This window comes from Petromyzon marinus, chromosome 24 (genome assembly GCF_048934315.1).
Source record: "Petromyzon marinus isolate PM22_M1 ecotype Great Lakes invasive population chromosome 24, UKy_Petmar_22M1.pri1.0, whole genome shotgun sequence".
Taxonomy (NCBI): Eukaryota; Metazoa; Chordata; class Hyperoartia; order Petromyzontiformes; family Petromyzontidae; genus Petromyzon; species Petromyzon marinus.
In genome coordinates this window covers 2,686,559-2,706,386 of record NC_133690.1, presented here as the reverse complement: position 1 = coordinate 2,706,386, position 19,828 = coordinate 2,686,559, and the positions used below count along the sequence as shown (strand labels likewise).

At 47.2% G+C, this 19,828-nt stretch overlaps 1 protein-coding gene across 4 annotated transcripts in view; it reads right to left on the bottom strand.

Annotated features, from left to right (window-relative positions):
• The window catches only part of LOC116945488 (ATP-binding cassette sub-family C member 8), a 130,580-nt gene that overhangs the window by 7,672 nt on the left and 103,080 nt on the right, over positions 1 to 19,828 (bottom strand). For all 4 annotated transcript variants that reach the window (XM_076069296.1, XM_076069298.1, XM_076069297.1 and 1 more), the window contains 7 exons: positions 18,233 to 18,353; positions 16,095 to 16,225; positions 14,971 to 15,049; positions 13,653 to 13,761; positions 11,856 to 11,959; positions 9,413 to 9,546; positions 4,462 to 4,524 (listed from right to left, as the gene is read on the bottom strand). In XM_076069296.1, the coding sequence (XP_075925411.1) occupies positions 4,462 to 4,524; positions 9,413 to 9,546; positions 11,856 to 11,959; positions 13,653 to 13,761; positions 14,971 to 15,049; positions 16,095 to 16,225; positions 18,233 to 18,353 (741 nt within the window). The remainder of the gene's footprint in view (positions 1 to 4,461; positions 4,525 to 9,412; positions 9,547 to 11,855; positions 11,960 to 13,652; positions 13,762 to 14,970; positions 15,050 to 16,094; positions 16,226 to 18,232; positions 18,354 to 19,828) is intronic.

Below are 19,828 nucleotides of genomic sequence, written 5' to 3'. Positions count from 1 at the left end.
TTGACATAGGAGTACACGTTCACACGTGGCACATACACACGTGGCTAGACATGAGCATAATCAATCTTCCGTGTGAGTGTATATATGCGCATGTGCACAAGCATGCACATTCATTAAGAGCATAAGAGACAAATATGGCTTTAAAAGCATTAACAGACTGTTGGGGCAAGTACTGTCAGCGAGCACCTATGAAGGCCGGCACGGCACACAAAGGGATGGGTGGCCAACACCACGCCCGGCCACCTTTGTCTCCCCAGTGGTGATGTTTACATACCACACGAGGTACTCATTTGCTGAGTCGACCTGGGGGAGATCCAGGGCAGGTTCAGATAAACATCACTGATATTGGCCGTGAGCGGGAATCAAATTCGATTTGTCGGGTTCAGCACGCAGCGTGCTAACCGCTGCACTACCGCTCCCCACATGCACCTCTATACATGACTATCCTTTGCGATCAACATAATTTTATAATGACTACATCATGAACGTTTTTATGCAGGAGCACGGGAGAAGATCTTGACTTAAAGCTTTCGTAACTGCAGGAATTCATATTATTTGGGTCTTTCGGTAAAGTCACGTGAATAGGTTCAAAGAAAATAACAAAAAACTACGACGTTCCGATCGCAACACAAGCGGTCGTCATCAGGAAAAGGGGGTTAGCTTCTAAAGGCAAACTGTTTATAAAGGTTTGAAATGGGCGTAGCCCAAATGTCAGCAGCATGGGTGGGGCAGCTTATGTTAATGTAAGTGATGGGCACCGACCGCGATTGGCGGTGGGTTCCACCAATTAAAGGGCTGCCAGGTAAAAATTAGCATGTTAGAGTAAGATCGGTGAGCGCCCCCCTAGGGCGAGCGTGCTGAGGTGGCTATGTTAATGTGAGAGATTAGTATGTTGATGTGAGATCGGTGAGCGGCCTCCACGACGAGGTACGGCGTGTGAATGTGGCTGTGTTGGTGTGAGAAATTTAACCTGTTAATGTAAAATCGGAGAGCTGAAAATAAGAACTAACATTGGAAGGTGGCAGGATGGGAACATCACAGCCAGTTATGACTTAAACTGGTTGATAACGTCCTTCCAATGACTGCTAAGTTTGTACCCATCTTCTCGGTTGTGTTTGTGTCTGTATATATGGATGGCTTCATAAACAAATCTTTGTTGATAGCCAGTGGGTTTGCAAAGTACCTTCGTCTTAGAGAAATCAATATCGTGTGAGCCCACTGCATTAAAACAATAACCAGCCACGGCCAAGGTATTGGTCCTACCGTGTTTCAGATCTGCCTTGTGTTCACAAACACGGTCCGAGACATGTCGCTTCGTTTCCCCAATGTAACTACTGACGCAGATACAGCTAAGTTTGTAGACGCCGGGATCACATCCTTCTGAGATGGGTTCAGATCACGAATTTTCTGTACTGTGTTAAATCGGACCTGGATATTGTGTTTGCTCATGATTTTGGAAATCTTTTTGGTGACCCCTGCTATGTATGGCAAGGTGATGGTTTTGATTGGGTCCTCAGATGGTTCTTTCCCAATGGATGCGGTGACAGCTTTACGGATTGTGTAGTCTGAATATCCATTCATTATGAGAGCTTGATGTACGTGTTCGAGTTCACTGGCTAGGTGATAATAATCGGAAATACATCGAGCCCTATGGTGTAGAGTTTTGACGAGGGAATTCTTCTGGGATGGATGGTAGTCGGAGTCAGGTTTTAGGTAGGCATCTGTATGGGTGGCTTTCTTGTAGACAGACAGAGTATCCCATTGAGCCATCTGGAAGCTGCCATCCATTTCCACCTCCATGATTAATGTGATAGCTGGGTGTATGGAATAAATGTGGTTGAGGAATTGGTTCAGAGCTGGTCGGCCATGTGGCCAGATGACGAACATGTCATCTACTTACCTCTTCCACAAGGATGGACGTAGAGTGGATGCCTGGATGGCATCTGTCTAGAATTTTTCCATGAAAACATTGGCTACAACTGGAGATAAGGGAGAACCCATTGGGGTACCTTCAACTTGTTTGTAGAATGTTCCATTCCAGGTGAAGTAAGTGTTGGTGAGGCAGTATCTCCCACCAACAGCCTCGAAAACCAACAATATCATCACCGATTCGACATCTTTAACCGAACCAACCAAGCGGTTTTCTTAAAATCCCCTGCTGCTAGACCACCCAGATTGTATGGCTTACCAAAAATCTATAGTAAGGTACACCCCTTCGTCCTTTCGTCTCCACCATTGACTCACTCACCTACAAACTGGCCAGATTTCTGTCTGAGACCTTACAACCATTCACTGGTAAGACTGCCTCAGCTGTACTTAACTCAGCTCACTTGGAATCGTTAATTAAGGACATCTCACTATCTCCAGGTGATTTGCTCGTTAGTTTCGATGTAGTCTCTTTGTTTACCAAAGTTCCTGTGCCTAACACCATTGCAATCATTGAAGATTTGGTCCAACAAGGACTGAATGCTGATGTACCGGCCCTGGTGAGACACTGCCTCACCAATACTTACTTCATCTGGAATGTAACATTCTACAAACAACTTCTTTGGTTCATTCGGTAAAGTCACGTAGAATGAGAATAAAATAATAAATTGATAAAATAAAATAACACGATAAAATTCTCACGACATTTTGGCCACAACACAAGCGGCCTTCATCAGGTGAAGGGACGAGACTGTCTGGAGGACAGCGCTGTCCTCCTCCAGACAGTCTCGTCCCTTCACCTGATGAAGGCCGCTTGTGTTGTCGCCGAAACGTCGTGAAAATTTTATTGTCTTATTTTGTTTTATTATTTTATTCTCATTTTACGTGACTTTACCAAAAGAACCAAAGAAGATGAATCCTTGCAGTCACGAAAGCTTTAAATCGAAATTCTACAAACAACTTGAAGGTACATATTCTATGGTTCTTTCGGTAAAGTCACGTAGATATAAAAAAGTTACAATTTATGTTAAAGGTACCCCATTGGGTTCTCCCTTATCTCCAGTTGTAGCCAATGTTTACATGGAAAATTTTGAGACAGATGCCATCCAGGCATCCACTCTACATCCATCCTTGTGGAAGAGGTAAGTAGATGACATGCTCGTCATCTGGCCACATGGCTGACCAGCTCTGAACCAATTCGTCAACCACATAAATTCCATACACCCAGCCATCAAATTCACCATGGAAGTGGAAAAGGATGGCAAGCTACCATTCTTGGATGTTTTAATCGAAAAGAGACCAGATGGCTCAATGGGACACTGTCTACAGGAAAGCCACTCATACACATTCCTACCTATAACCTGACTCGCACCACCATCCATCCCAGAAAAATTCCCTCATCAACTCTACACCATAGAGTTCGATGTATTTCCGACCATCATCACCTAGCCAGTGAACTAGAACACGTACACCAAGCTCTCAAGATGAATGGATATTCAGACTACACAATTCGTAAAGCTATCACCCCAACCATTGGGAAAGAACCATCTGAGGACCCAATCAAAATCATCACCTTGCCATCCATAGAAGGGGTCACCAAAAATATTTCAGCAGTAGTTACATTGGGGAAACGAAGCGACACGTCTCGGACCATGTTCGTGAACACAAGGCAGATCTGAAACACGGTAGGACCAATACCTCGGCCATGGCTGATCATTGTTTTAATACGGTGGGCTCACACGATATAAATTTCTCTAAGACGAAGGTACTTTGCAAACCCCACTGGCTATCAACAAAGATTCGTTTATGAAGCCATCCATATATACAGACACAAACACAACCGAGAAGATGGATACAAACTTAGCAATCATTGGAAGGACGTTATCAACCAGTTTAAGTCATAACTGGCTGTGATGTTCTCATCCTGCCACCTTCCGATGTTAGGTGTTATTTTCGGCTCTCCGATTTTACATTAACAGGTAAAAATTCTCAAACCAACACAGCCACTTTCGCGCGCCGTACCTCGACGTAGCGGTGGTTCTACGATCTTCCATTAACACGTTAATCTCTCACATTAACATAGCCACCTCAGCACACTCGTCGTGGAGGCCGCACACTGATCATACATTAACATGCTAATTTTTACCTGGCAGCCCTTTAATTGGTGGAAACCACCGCCAATCGCTGTCACTGCCCATCACTCACATTAACATAAGCTGCCCCACCCATACTGCTGACATTTGGGCTATGCCCATTTTAAACCTTTATAAACAGTTTGGCTTTAGAAGCTAACCCCCTTTTCCTGATGATCGAAATGTCGTAGTTTTTGTTATTTTCTTTGAACCTATCTACGTGACTTTACCAAAAGACCCAAAGAATACAGGAGATGATATTCAAATATTGCCACATGCTTCTCTGAAACAGACCACTGTTTCATACTAACATCTCCTTACAAACCACTTCAGATGTTGTTATTACTCAAGCCTTCATGTAGTTGTGACTGGGAGACATTAATTTGTGCTCAGTAATACTCACAGCGATGATGACTACTGTCCTGTTGGCAAATGCTGTCATCACCACCTTCTGGAGAATGCTCTCCTGAATAAGAACAAAAGAAGCAAAGTAAAAATGCACACAGTCTCTCTAAAGATCATTCGACCTCTTCTGCTCGTGTTCTACCACCGCAGTCGCAGGTTTATCCAGTATCGAGCACGTGACAATGTGGGCAGCAGTGGATAGACTCTGGTACATGATAACGGTGATGATGTGGCCCAGTCTGTAGCCCTGGCGAGGTTCCTCTTGGTACACAGCTCCTCCAAGGGCTGACAGACTGAGTGACACTGCGTGGTCCGTGTCTCAGTCACGTGTCACGTGTGCCAGTGTTGCTCGAGTAGCCCCATTTTCCGCATGTTGCCTGTTAAGATGCCCACTTCCGATCGAAGGCGAATTAAACAGCGACAATGTCTTATTTCGCGCCCAAGAGCCCTTCAACATTTTACAGACGTTGTTGTCAGTGCCGGCCCTGAAAAGGGCCCTTCTGAGTGGTGACACTGATGACTCCAGTGGTCTGCAAGGCATTAACCATCGTTGGTGGTGGTCGGTTTTCAGCAGGATTGTTCTGCTGCACCGTGATGAAGGACACATGCAACAGAGTGGCACCACTGGCTTTGTCGAATAAACCTTCCCCATCAGAAATCCTCATTTCAATTTGATGTGGCGGGGGGCGTTGGTACTGATTTGTGTGAAACTGAAAGTGTGAATGTGAGGGTGTGTGTGCAGGTGCGAAGGCATGAGTGTGTGAGGGTGTGAAGGTGAATGTGTGCATGTATGTGTGTGGGGGTGTAATGGGTGCGAGGGGCTGGCAACCCCTCCACCTTCAATTAATTACCACTAAACCATGACTGAAAATTTGTATTAATAAGCTTGTGCCAGAGGCGTCATTGACGTCTCCTGGCCAAACCCCATTTGGCGGAGCAAGGAGACTAAATCCTTACCCTCGGGGCACCTCCAGAAACAACAAAAAACCACTACATGTGGCCACGTGGAATGTTCGAACGCTCACTGCAGAGGAGAGGCTGCCACTCCTCTGTCGGGAGCTGGACCGGTACCACCTAGATCTCTGTGGTATTCAGGAGGTCCGATGGACCGGCTCTGGCTCCTGCCACCATGAGGGGTGGACAGTCCTCTACTTGGGGCAGCAGACTGCCAAACAACAGGGAGTGGCTCTTCTTCTGCACAAAAGAATGAAGGGGGTGTGGGAGCATGGCGGTGAGTTGTGGGAAGCTGTAAGCCCCAGGTTACTTTGGGCTCACCTTCCCATCAACCAGAGGTGAGGAGTGGTGGTCGTGGTTACTTATGCCCCCACTGAAGACGAACATCCGTAGAGGGATGCAGACAAGGCCGATGAGTAAAATGCCTTCTATGACCTCCTGTCACAGGTGCTAACTAAAGTGGCCCCTCGGGATAGAGTCATCTTGTTGGGTGACTTCAATGCCCGAGTTGGTCATGATGCTGCCACCTGGTCTGGAGTGATTGTAAGGCATTAGCCAGATCAGCTCAATAACAATGGCAGGAGGCTGCTAGATTTTTGTGCAGCCCATGGACTTGTAATTACCAACACGCTGTTCCGGCATCAGCAGATCAACACAACATCATGGATGCATGCCGGGTCCAAGCAAGAACATCTGCTGGACTACATAGTGACGAAACAACGGATGCGGACCCATATCCTTGACACCAGGACCTACCTTGGAGCTGATCTGCCCACTGACCATCGACTTGTCATCTGTAAGATATGCCTGCCATTTTTACACTCCAGTGGTGGGTGTACACCCAGGACCCCATTCAAACCCTTAGTGGCTGATGAAAGTTGCAAGCGATAATTTCATCATCGCTTGCGGCTGGGGTTGGCATCATCCCCCACTCCTCCTGATGTCGGGGGGAAATGGGCGAGGTTTAGGACTGCGGCTCATGCAGCTGCAATGGCTGCTTTGAGTACACGGTCCAGACCTCTCCAGAGACCCTGGCTGACAGAGGAGGTGTTTAAGCTGGCTGAGAAAGTGCAACAGGCCCACTCTCACCGGCTACAGCATCCCACGTCGGAGAATGAGGAGGCTAACCACAGCCTACGCTCGGAGGTTCGGAGAGCTGTGTGGCACTGCAAGGATGCGTGGTGGTCGCGGGATGCTGAGGAGATGGAGTCTGCCTCAATAGCCCACGATCACAAATCACTCTTTAATTCCATCAAAAAAGTAACCTGCAGCGCCACACCTATTACCATCATTAGGGGAAAGAACCGGTGATCTAATCTCCGACCCCCAGGAACAGGTTTGCAGATTTGCTGAGCATTTCTGTGAGCTCCTGGGGGAGGGGAAATCCTCAGCCTGGAAAACAACATGGGACAAAGTGGGGATGACCCTGCTGAGGCTGCAGTGCCTCAAATATTGGAAGAAGAAATCACCCCCTGTGAGTGGCTGGCTGAGGTGCCATCTGTTGAGGAAGTACTGAAGGCGATCCAGAGTCTGAGACCAGGAAAGGCACCGGGCAGAGATGATCTCCCAAGCAAAATGCTGAGGGAGGGTGGCGTTTCTGCACAGACTGCCCAACATGACATCATAATAACAGTCTGGACCACTGGACGGGTTCCGCAGGATTAGAAGGATGCCCTGGTGGTCCCCATTTTTAACCGCACAGACTGTAACAACTAAAGGGGCATTTCACTCCTCAGTGTGCCGGGAAAGGTCCTGGCAAGGTTTATTCAACATCGCCTTGCTAGGCATGCTGAGGAGAGGCTTGCAGAGCCCCAATGCAGTTTCAGGAAAGGACGGTCCTGCATAGATGCCATATTTTCTGTCCATCTGCTACAGCAGAGGTGTAGGGAATTCCAACAAGACCTACATCTCTGCTTTATTGACCTGGTCAAGTCCTAAGATACCATCAGTAGGCCTGGGCTCTGGGTTGTTCTTCGTGCTTTCGGAATCCCTGACCCTCTGCTCATTATCATTAAGGACCTTCATGATAGTGAGCGGGCCATTCCCTGTACACCTTGGGGTGCGACAGGAATGCCCTCTGGCTCCCACATTATTTAACATCTATTTCGACCACGTAGTTCGTGAATACCTTCAATAAGCTGTACCAGAGGAATTTCCATCTGGTACAGATACAATGGGAGGCTGATCGATCCCCGGGTGCGGTCAAGGTATGGCTCCCTACTGCTCAACCATGTTATGTATGCCGATGCTCTGGTGATTGCTGCACACTCAGAGGAGGAGTTGGAGGTGCTGTTGCTGAACCTGGAGCTTGCCACTAAGAGGTGGGGCCTTACCATCAGCCCCACCAAAACTAAGCACCTGCCTGGGTATTTTGTACCATTGGAAATTCCACCCTCAAAACTCCAAATTGGTGATAGGGCAGTTGTGGAGAGAGTGGAGAGTTTCCCATACCTGGGCAGTGTGCTCATGACCGGCTCTGATTTAACAGCAGAGGTCTCACCCCGAATCAGTTGAGCGGCATTATCTTTTCATCAGTTTCGTAACGCTGTGTGGAAGCTACCTGGTCTGTCGCTCCACACGAAGCTTCAGGTCTCTCGGCCACAGTCATTCCCTCCCTTCTCTATGCTTGCGAAACGTGGACCCCCCTAATGGAACATCTTTGCCGGTTAGAAACAATTTGGCTGGCCTGCCTACGATCCATCCTGGGTTTAACCAGGCTGGATTGTGTGAGGAGCTCACAGGCAAGTCTGCATTGGCTGGGTCTTATAGCCCGCATGCCCAGCCACCGCATGCCTAAACAGCTTTTGTTCTGCCGGATCGAGGGGGCTAAACGGGTGCGACACGGCTAGAGAAGAGATGGAGTGATGTGGTACAGGAGGATGTGAAGCTAAGTGGACTTGCCGATGACTGGTACCAGCGGTGTCAAGATTGGCCTCTGTGGAGTTGCTCGTGCAGGACGCTGCTGCTACTGGGCAATTGGAGGCAGTAGCCCTCCAACAACAACGAAGGGTGGAGAAGCGACGCTCACAACAACGAACGGCGCGCACAGTCGGTGCATGAGCCAGTCGTCTCAGTCAGTCGACCTGTGGCATCTGGGTCTGCCCCATGACCTCCTGCCAGTGGGCGTTCGACACTTCACGTGGCCTCAAAGTGCACATAGCCTGGCACAAGAGTCGTGGTGACGTCACTTAGTGGCGAATGGCGGTTGTTGTTGTGGTTGGAAGGTGTAGTGTAGTCGTTAGTGCACTGGGCTACAAACCCGGGTTCGATTCCCGCTCATCGCCAACACCAGTGACGATTATCTGAATCAGTCCTGGGCCTCCCCTAAGTCAATTAGGCCCCAAATGAGTACCTGGTGAGGTGTGTAAACAATACCACTAGGGATACAAAGGCGGCCGGGCGTGGTGTTGGTCACCCAGCCCCTTGGGTGCAATGCCGACCTTCATAGGTGCACGCTAACAGTACTTGCCCCAACAATTTGTTAAGGTGGATGTGTAGAGGGGTGTGTGGATGTGTGTTGTGGAGGTGTAGAGGTGTGAGGTGGAGGTGTAGAGGTGTGTGGAGGTGTAGAAGTGTGAGGATGTGTAGAGTGGAGGTGTAGAGGTGTATGGTGGATGTGTAGAGTGGAGGTGTAGAGGTGTATGGTGGATGTGTAGAGTGGATGTGTAGAGGTGTGTGGAGGTGTAGAGGTGTGTGGTGGATGTGTAGAGTGGAGGTGTAGAGGTGTTTGGAGGTGTAGAGGTGTGTGGAGGTGTAGAGGTGTGTGGAGGTGTAGAGGTGTGTGGAGGTGTAGAGGTGTGTGGTTGATGTGTAGAGGTGTGTGGATGTGTAGAGGTGTGTGGTGGAGGTGTAGAGGTGTGTGGTGGATGTGTAGAGGTGTGTGGATGTGTAAAGTGGAGGTGTAGAGGTGTGTGGTGGATGTGTGGAGGTGTAGAGTGAAGGTGTAGAGGTGTGCCTGGAGGGGAGTCGCTGACGTTGGTCAGCTCGGTGCTCACCGTGGCCATGTCGATGGAGGCCGTCGCCTCGTCCATGATGAAGATGCTGGTTTTGCGCACGAAGGCTCTGGCCAGGCAGAAAAGCTGCCTCTGCCCCACGCTGAAGTTCTCGCCGTTTTCCGTCACCATGGCGTCTGTGGAATGGTGGCAGCACGATCCGACATCAGGAGTCGAATAATTGGGCATCTCCAGGGCGATGCTTGAGAGCGACTGCCATCAGCCCAACAAGGACTACACTACAGTACTCCCTTGTTATCCGCAAATCGCGTCTGGAACGCTACACGACTGCATCGAGAGAGAGAGATTGAGAGAAAGTGATGAGATAACGTCATGAGATAACGTCATGATGTGCAGCATCATAATCTAAGGTAAGTTAAGTTAAAAACTATTATTTAATTCTAGATTTGAAGCTTTCGTGACTGCAAGGATTCACACTCTTTGGTTCTATTCAGTAAAGTCACGTAGGTAAAACAAATTAAAATGAATTGAAATAAAATAAAAGAAACAATTAAAACGTGACGTTTCGGAGGCAAAGCAAGCTTCCGTCTTCAGGTGGGACCAGTCACAGCAAAATCGCTGCACCAAGTGGTGAGGTTCTGGGAACCTCGAGCTTAAATACAGGTTGAGGGGGGGAGGTGTGGGAGGGGCCATGTAGGGGACTTTAGTGGAGTGCGGAGCTGAGTTAATCCGCCTTCTGTTGTGTAGATGGGTCACTGTGTGTGTGCGCAGTATAAACGGGAAAAAATTAAGAAGATCGTCGAGGATGTGCTGTACGGGGCAGTAGAAAGAAGGGAATAGAAAGGTTCGGAAAGCCCACCCACACAGATTCCTACATGAAACCGGATTCCCACCACCACCCAGCTCAAAAGAATTATCTCATCAAAACGTTATACCATAGGGCTCATTGCATTTCGGACCAACACCACCTGACCAGTGAATTAAATTTGGTACGGCTGGCCCTCAGGAGGAACGGATACTCTGACCGTACCATCCGCCAAGCTGTTTCTCCTACCATACAGAAACAACCACTTGATACTCCGATCAAAACCATCACACTACCATACATAGCAGGCGTTACTAAAAAGATCTCCAAAATTCTAAATAAACACAACATCCAGGTCCGGTTCAATACAGTACATAAAATTCGTGATCTGATCCCATCCGTGAAGGATGTCATTCCTGACTCACAGTGCCCCGGGGTTTACAAATTGAGTTGTACATGCGGTGATTGCTATATCGGGGAGACGAAACGACATGTCTCTGACCGAATTCGCGAGCACAAATCAGATTTGAAACACGGCAGAACGAATTCTTCTGCTGTGGCTGATCACTGTTACAACGCTATGGGTGACCATGAGATTGTCTTCTCCGATACCAAGGTTCTTTGTAAACCTACAGGTTACCACCAAAGATTTGTCCACGAAGCCATTCAGATTTACAAACACAGGCATAACTTCAACCGAGAGGATGGTTTCAAATTAAGCAACCACTGGAAAGACGTTTTAAATCATACCAAACGTTAACTAATTTCTAACAGTAACTTCAAGCAGTGGTATACCAAACATATTCTTTCCGAATCTTTCTATTTCCTTTTTTCTACTGCCCCCGTACAGCACATCCTCGACGATCTTCTTTAATTTTCTTCTATTTTTTTTCCCGTTTATATTGCACACACACACAATGACCCATCTACACAACAAAAAGACGGATTAACTCAGCTCCGCACTCCACTAAAGTCCCCTACATGCCCCTCCCCCTCATCCTGTATTTAAGCTCGAGGTTCCCAGAACCTCACCACTTGGTGCAGCGATTTTGCTGTGACTGGTCCCACCTGAAGACGGAAGCTTGCTTTGCCTCCGAAACGTCGTGTTTTAATTGTTTATCTTATTTTATTTCAATTTATTATTTAATATGTTAATATTAATTTACTTTACGTATCTCTCGCGAATAACGAGGGAATAATGTACAACCTTTGTTCTAATTCTGTGTAGCGTGCCTCATTCTCCTGTGTAACCACATGTTCCACTGCACAAAAACAATCACCCTTTTGTTCTACCAGACATTAGCACTTTGGTCAGTACCGATTGGTGAAGAGGTGACCCAGAACCGGGTCAGATATTACTCTTCATTGGCGTTGGCCGCGGACGGGAATTTAACCCGTAGTGCAGTGCACTAATCACCGCACCATCGTAGTGGCTGATTTAAGCCCTGTCCTTCACCACTCATTACATAACTTTCTGTTATCTGCGAGATGGCTAACATAAGCAATAACGCGACATCGATGACCGGTAGGGAGCTATATCCCTTGACCACACCCAGACAATGGTCAACCTCCCACGGCACCCGAGTCAGATTGAAAAAATAAAAACCGTCGCAATGAAGATGTGAGAGAGGGGTAAGTGTGGAGAGCCGTGACTGAGATTTGGGGGAGGAGTTGACGCACCGAGGCCCCCCGGCAGCGCCTTGACCACGTGCTTCAGCTGAGCGATGTCCAGGGCCTCCCAGAGGACCCCGTCACCACACGCCGCCTCCGGGTCCAGGTTGAACCTGTCACATAGCGTGGCACAGCAGCAGCGTGGCACAGCGGCAGCACGGCACAGCATAAGCCACGGCACAGACCTTTACGTTACATCGTGACGAGCGTTCATTGTCAAAATGTGTTGCTGACGTTGCAGCACATTTTGATAATGAACCATCTCTCCTGATAATTCGATGTGTTGGGTGGTGGTGCTGGGTTCAGACATTAGCACCAAAGTGCTGATGTCTGGTAGAACAAAAGAGTGATTGTTTTTGTGCAGTGGAACATGTGGATACACAGGAGAATGAGGCACGCTACACAGAATTATATATATGAGTTTGCAATGTCTCTCTATGCAATGTCTCTCTTCCCATGGTGGCATGGATATTTCTGCGGGTCCTCCAGTTTTCCCTCCCCATTTATAAATAATGTGCGTTTTTTAGAGTATTTGGCTGTTATAAATTTCCACGTGATATGCCACCTCGTTGAGCTATCATTTGTGGCCAGGTCACTTCTGAAAGAGAGCTATCTAGCTCAGTCGGACTTACCTAGTAAAATAAAAATAATTGAGTCGTAGTTTTTTACTTTCTGAAACATCAGGACAAACTAGATTTAAAAATCAAAGTAGTTTCCTGTACAAATGAGCACAGGATGCTATTCTGTTTACACCCCTGAGGAAGCTGTGGAAATTCGACATTGGTATGGAAACTTAATTTAAAATTACTGCACGCACATTTCCATAATTGATGGTCAGTTACGCGTGTTAACAAAATATTACTTGCTGAATAAATGCTGTCATAATAAAAATCGCTTAACCGTTTAAAATATCCCCCCAAAATTTACCTGATAAACCTAACGCCAACACCTAACTTAACTTAATTAAAGTTAACAAATTACTGTGACTCGTAAAAATGTGTTTGGGTTAGATTGCATAAATATAAATGTGTCATGAACCCAGCACCACCACCCAACACAGCCAATTAATAAGGTTTTTCACGTAAATAAAACGTGCCAATCAGTTACTACGTCAGCACACCAGTGTGTTGGAGAGTAAACTCATAACATTTACAATTTGAGCACGAAGTTTCTTTGGTGATTACAACCAGCTTCATCAGCCAATTTGCCAGGATTGTGAAGAAGTCTTTCTCTTTTAGTCTTAAATAGATAAAGATGATGTCATCATTGTGTGCCTATTAGGTGTGAAAATCAAAGGAGGTTATTGTAACCATAGAAATTATAATGGATTGTTAATCTAAAAATATGCGGAACATATTACCGGTTTGGTAACCTGAATAGGTGTGCAATTAAACGGTGTGCAATTAGACGGTGTGCAATTAAACGGTGTGCAATTAAACAGTGTCACAACAGCATGTAGCTGTCAGAAGAGTAAAACAGTGTTGTTTTATTTCACTCAATTTCAATAGATGATCAACATGGGCGGAGCTTCACTTCCAAACTGGACACCTTTGTTAATTAATTTGCAGTCATTTACAATGAAGATTAAAAAGAAATAAATGTATTAATTATATGCACCCGCGATTCCTAATCTGAGGGACAAAGCGAACTCCTGTCCCCCCCCCCACCCCCGAATACAGAAGTCAAACTCTCTGCCTATGATTCTATAAATAAAGAGATATACAAATAATTTGTAGGCGTGGGAGAGGGGTGGAGGTGACGCGCGGTGCACGAGGATGGACGAGGAGGAGGGGGGGGGGCGGTAACCTGATTGATCCACTGAAGAGAATGGGATCCTGCAGGATGATGGACAGACGCGAACGCAGCGTGTGCAGGGGGATCTTGGCGATGTCGATGTTGTCAATGATAATCCTCCCTGCGCACGGCGCGCACGGGGGAGACGGCGGCCTTGTTACGGGCGTGCGATGGCGTCCCACATTCACCGGGCCCCCCCCAAAAAAATGTCCATTTCAGTCACGCTCACGAATCGTCGCGTGCTGGAATCAGGCGAGCCGCAACTCGCGAAGCAAATGTAACGGTCGGGCTGACGGAGCGGAATGCAGCGGTACAAATGAGATGGGGGAAAAACTGCAAAACACTACGAATGAGAGCGTAGAATGGCACAGAGGGGAAGTGATTCTTGAGTTGAATCAGAGCAACCGATTACGTCTCTCGTGTCTGGACCAGAGGTGGCAGACAAAGGGTCAGACTCAATCAAGCCTTGGTGAAACTGTCACAACACATTGCCTTAAGCAGTCTGTCCATTATTGTTATTAGAGACATCAGTGGCTTATTTCACAAAGCTGCAAGGAACGCTTGCTAACCTGTGAATTTACACCAACGTACATATGCGTAGCACAGAGATGGACATGCAAATGCATACACTTTACCTCATCGCGTATTGTGGTGAATGGTACATTATAAACATGGCGCGAAAGAAGTTCAACATACATACATACAGTGAGGGAAAAAAGTATTTGATCCCCTGCTGATTTTGTACGTTTGCCCACTGACAAAGAAATGATCAGTCTATAATTTTAATGGTAGATTATTTGAACAGTGAGAGACAGAATAACAACAAAAAAAACAGAAAAACGCATGTCAAAAATGTTATAAATTGATTTGCATTTTAATGAGGGAAATAAGTATGTCATGTTTTGCAGAGGGGTCAAATACTTAATTACCTCATTAAAATGCAAATCAATTTATAACATTTTTGACATGCGTTTTTCTGGATTTTTTGTTGTTATTCTGTCTCTCACTGTTCAAATCAACCTACCATTAAAATTATAGACTAATCATTTCTTTGTCAGTGGGCAAACGTACAAAATCAGCAGGGCATCAAATACTTTTTTTCCCTCACTGTACAACGGTGCCTTACAGTACTGTTTTCTGGACCAAATGCAACAATGTACTTCTTTACAACAGTAATGCAAGAGAACCTACATATCACGGAATTGCAAATTCTTTACCAGAACTTATAAACCCCAACTCCACTATATTTGTACCAAATTTCAGTTTATAACGAAGCATTTGCACAGCACTCGTAGCAAACTGCAGTGTGAATGTGATCATTAATTATCACCTTCAAAAGTGTCCACCATCCGGAAGAAGGCCAGCGAGAGCGAAGATTTCCCACTCCCCGTGCGGCCACAGATTCCCACCTGGGCAAACGTTCACGGTGGCAGCATCAGGGTTCATCGGTTACTGTATATATCATACAATACACGTAAACTAGGTGGGTTCTTCCCACTCGCGACTAACACGCTGACAAAGATGCCATGTTTGGACTCAGCATCGTTGGAAACCCCCAGGTGCAAACATATGTTGGCCTACATTCAAAAGTAAAAACGTAAATTTTTTTTCCTGGTTTGAGCAGGCCCAAACTAATTTCATTTGGATTTGTAATTATTATAGTTCTAAGCAAAGACTCGACGAGATGTAAGTCAATTTCGCCTCACAGGCTCTTCTAGAACATCATCATAATACACCAATACCAATACCCGCCGTTCGTGACTAAGTGACGATGACGTAACCACAGCGCCAGTGCCAGGCCAGGTGCACTCTGATGTATACCACAGTCACTCACTCGCTCACTGATTGAAAGAAAAAATAATTTTAAATCAGTCAGGCGTCACAGCCAAGGAACGAATCGGCAAGACACAGTAGGAACTATTTGTCCTTCTGGACATGTGTGAAAAAAGAGCTTCATAGCTCATCGGATTCCTCCAGGATGAATAAAAAAATATGATGAATTTGTTTGGTTGTTTCTCCCATTAATGAGCGACAAATCTGGAACACCCTGCCTGCCACCAGGCGTCTGAAACGTGCCAAGTGTCTCCCAATTCCGTGGTCTGTGCAAGACATCTATTCATATTCAGTTCGCATTTATTTGATTTACTACCTTTCTTATGCTATTTATTGCGCACGGTTGCACGTTCTTTTGCCTGCGGTGACAATTGACTCTGCTCGGTCGGTGTTAACCGCTAAGGCCGTGACGGGTCTGTCTTCATTCTTGTTGCTGCCCTACGCCCCCTGTACCGTTCCCGTTCTGCTGTAATGTGCGACGATGCCTACTTCATCGAGGGTGATGTCGGCCCTTAAAAAAAAAAGACAATTGATCGCTCGCTTGATTGATTGAAAATAATACACGAACAAATAATAAATCCGGGCCCTGCTGGCCCGTGCGTGCGTGCATTCGTGCTCCACCTTTTGGCTGGGCTGGATGTGGGCGTTGACGTGCTTGAGGACGGGCTTCAGCGTGCTGTCGTAGCGCACGGACAGCTCCTCGATCTTGATCTCGCCCGACTGCGGCCAGTTGTCCGGAACTTGCGCTTGGGCTGCACGCGACACGGCATGCACGCACCCTCGTCATCGTTAGCTAGCGTGCACACGCACCCTCGTCATCGTCGCTCGCGTGCACACGCACCCTCGTCATCGTCGCTCGCGTGCACACGCACCCTCGTCATCGCTAGCGTACACACACACCCTCGTCATCGTCGCTAGCGTACACACGCACCCTCGTCATCGTCGCTCGCGTGCACACGCACCCTCGTCATCGTTAGCGTGCACACGCACCCTCGTCATCGTCGCTAGCGTACACACGCACCCTCGTCATCGTCGCTAGCGTGCCCACGCACCCTCGTCATCGCTAGCGTGCACACGCACCCTCGTCATCGTTAGCGTGCACACGCACCCTCGTCATCGTCGCTAGCGTACACACGCACCCTCGTCATCGTTAGCTAGCGTGCCCACGCACCCTCGTCATCGTCGCTCGCGTGCCCACGCACCCTCGTCATCGTCGCTAGCGTACACACGCACCCTCGTCATCGTCGCTCGCGTGCCCACGCACCCTCGTCATCGCTAGCGTGCACACGCACCCTCGTCATCGTCGCTAGCGTACACACGCAGAACCGAGCTATCGCGCCTCACCCGCGGCGTGTGGGGACGTTGCGATAACGTCGGCGACGTCGTCAGGCACGGTGATGATCGATCACATTCTTCACTTCCAGAAGGCCGTGGGGCCGATGGGTTGTGTAAATAAATGGTTTATTTCTCACGTGCAGACAGAGGTATGTGAGGAAAGCGAATTGCCCACTTTATCTATTTTGTTCATCACATGACGAAGTGCAAAGGGCAATCCGTTAAGGGTCGGCCAATTGGCACAGATTCACCTTCAGCTTTGTGTGGGATCAACAGGTGGCATACATAGCATGGCGCAATCACAAGTGTGCTTTGGGGAAATGTGTACTGCCGTGATGCAAGAAAAATGTGCTGTGCACATTGAAAGTTTCTTTTTATCAACTTAAAAAAAACTCTTTATATTGATTTGATATTAAAATAAATATTTCAGAGACAAACATCTTTTTCTCCACACACAATTACATTAGTTTAAAAAAAGTTAGTTCATTACTTATGGACCTTCTGGACCAACAGTTTAAGCAGACGAACTCCAGTCTCATCAGCAGTGTGGTCTATTCATTAAATGTTGCATGGTTGCAGTCATTGTGAGCAAAATATTAATTGGTATAAAAAGTCAGACTTTTACTTTACACAATGGCACATGAAGAGTTTTTGATTTGGATAATTATACTTGTTAATATTCCATCATTTAATCTGCCTTACCTATGATCATACATTGTAACATTGACTGATAAGACCTAAAAGCATGAGTCATAAAAATCTAGAGACTATGTGCCACCCTTCTCAAATAAGCAATGGTCAGAGACATGCAAACTTCAGTTATACAGCCGCCTGAGTCGGGATATAACGCAGGCCCTCCTGTATACCAGGCGAGGTAGTTAACATATCACCACCGCGAGCTTTGTGCTGTCACCTCAGTCAGAAAACTTTCTGGCAGTCTCCGTTCAAAACGGCAATCGTGCACGTGACCCAATCAGCAAAGAATAATAATCAGCCTGCTTGCCGTGACGGCAAGCTGCAGACGTCAAGGGCTCATGTGCTACTGCACAGCCTGTTATGGCAGATATAACTAAGCCTGTCATCCGCACTTTTTTGAGCTTTTTCATTAATTTTTTAGAGCCATTTTATCAATCCACTGCTGTGTCGGTGTTGGGAATTGTTCTTACCATACTTCACCACAATGGTCCGTGCAGGTTGATTAAGGGTGTGGCCAGGCCTGGCTTGCATATAACTCGCCACTTGACGTTAGCCACAGCTGGGAATTGAACTCGGTTCGCTACACGGGTTCGTAGCATGATGCGCCGACCCGCTGTGCCAAAGCCCCATCCAATCTTGAGTTTGCAGGCCTGCACATCCTATGAACTAACCACCGTGCAACAGTTCTTGGCGAGAAAATGCCGGAGAAGGCCCCAAGAGTCACTCACAAAGCAGCCCGTCATAGGATTCGGTCTCGATCTGCAGGAGGTTGTTCACTCGCTTTATGGCTCCCATCTGCACCTCGATGTCCGCCAGGTTTCGCACGACCCAGTTCAGGTAGTTCGACACCTGCATCACAGCCCAGCGTGTGGAGGTCAGGGCGAACAGACAGGTTACACGGTGTCCAGTCGCTGATGTTAACATATCTCAGTCTTCGGCATTAGCTGCACAGATCGTCACGGTTCAATGATGGGAAAGCCACCTTGTATTACGCTGATACCATGAATCCCAGTTTAACACGTAGGCTTTCACGACCAATATTATTCACGTGTCGACACATTTATACTTACGTGAACTCACCCAAACACCTTTATTACCATTAATCCCAGCAACCCCGTGGACCAACAGGATATCATATAACACGTAGTAAGACGTTCTCTGTTTATGATTGCATGTTTGGAAGTTATTTATGCTTGATGAATGGATATTAATATTATTTTCAGAAAAAAGACCGTTCCAAATAAGGGACGATATTTAAGCATAACATTTGTGGCTACAGCCAATGTTTAAGTCTTGTCAAATTCAGCAGTTAAATGGTTGCACAACTGTTAACGTAGATTAGTAAATTTGCCCGGAAGCTTTACAGGGCTTGGAACACTTTGGTACAGACTCGGAGCTGTCCGTGGTGAGATCCAAATTGATCACAGCATCACATTGTACAGTGTCTTGAGATGCAGTTATCCATAGACATGACATGAACACAATTCGTACTGCATTGCATCACACTAAGGTGTGGTCCAACCGACACACACACACACATCATTATTTACTACTATGAGCCAAGAATGTCTGTGTGTCCCGTGTGTGACGTTACTCCACAGCGACCTGCTCCCCTCATAAAAAATCATGAGCAGCCTCCACATGGACCCCCCCCCTCATGAATAATCATGAGCAGGTGACGTCACTCCACATGTAGCACCCCCCCCCACCATTAATAATCATGAGCAAGTGACGCCACTCCACATCGAACAGCCCCTGACATGAATAATCATGAAGAGGTGACGTCTTCCAAATGGACACCCCCCTATTAATATTAAATAGCCTGTTGCCCGTCCAAGGGTGGGTATATTGCAGTAAATCTGAAACTTGCAAGCGAAAAGCAGACCACAACTTGATATTGTAAGGGCGCGGTGAAACAGACCGATTTCATTTTAAGGTTATAATCCCTTGTTCATCACGACGTCCTTTTTACTTCGATGTCTCAACAGCGTTACGGAGATCACGTGATGACGTGAGGGTTCTGCCTTTGCAGTGAGGGTTGTAAGTTGACGCCGAGGAGGGGGGAGGAGGCGCCTCGCTCCCCCCCCCCCCCCCATGTGGAGTGACGTCAGCCGCTAATTATTCCCAGGCGTTCCCAGGCCAGCTGAGCGACATAGTCCCTCCAGTGTGTCCTGGGCCGGCCCACTGGGACGTGTCCGGTAGAATTACAGGGGGAGTCTACCAGGTGGCATCCTTACCAGGTGCCAAACCACCTCAACTGGTTCCCATAGAACAGGGGTCTCCAACCACCGGGCTGCAGACCGGTACCGGTCCGTGGCCTGTTA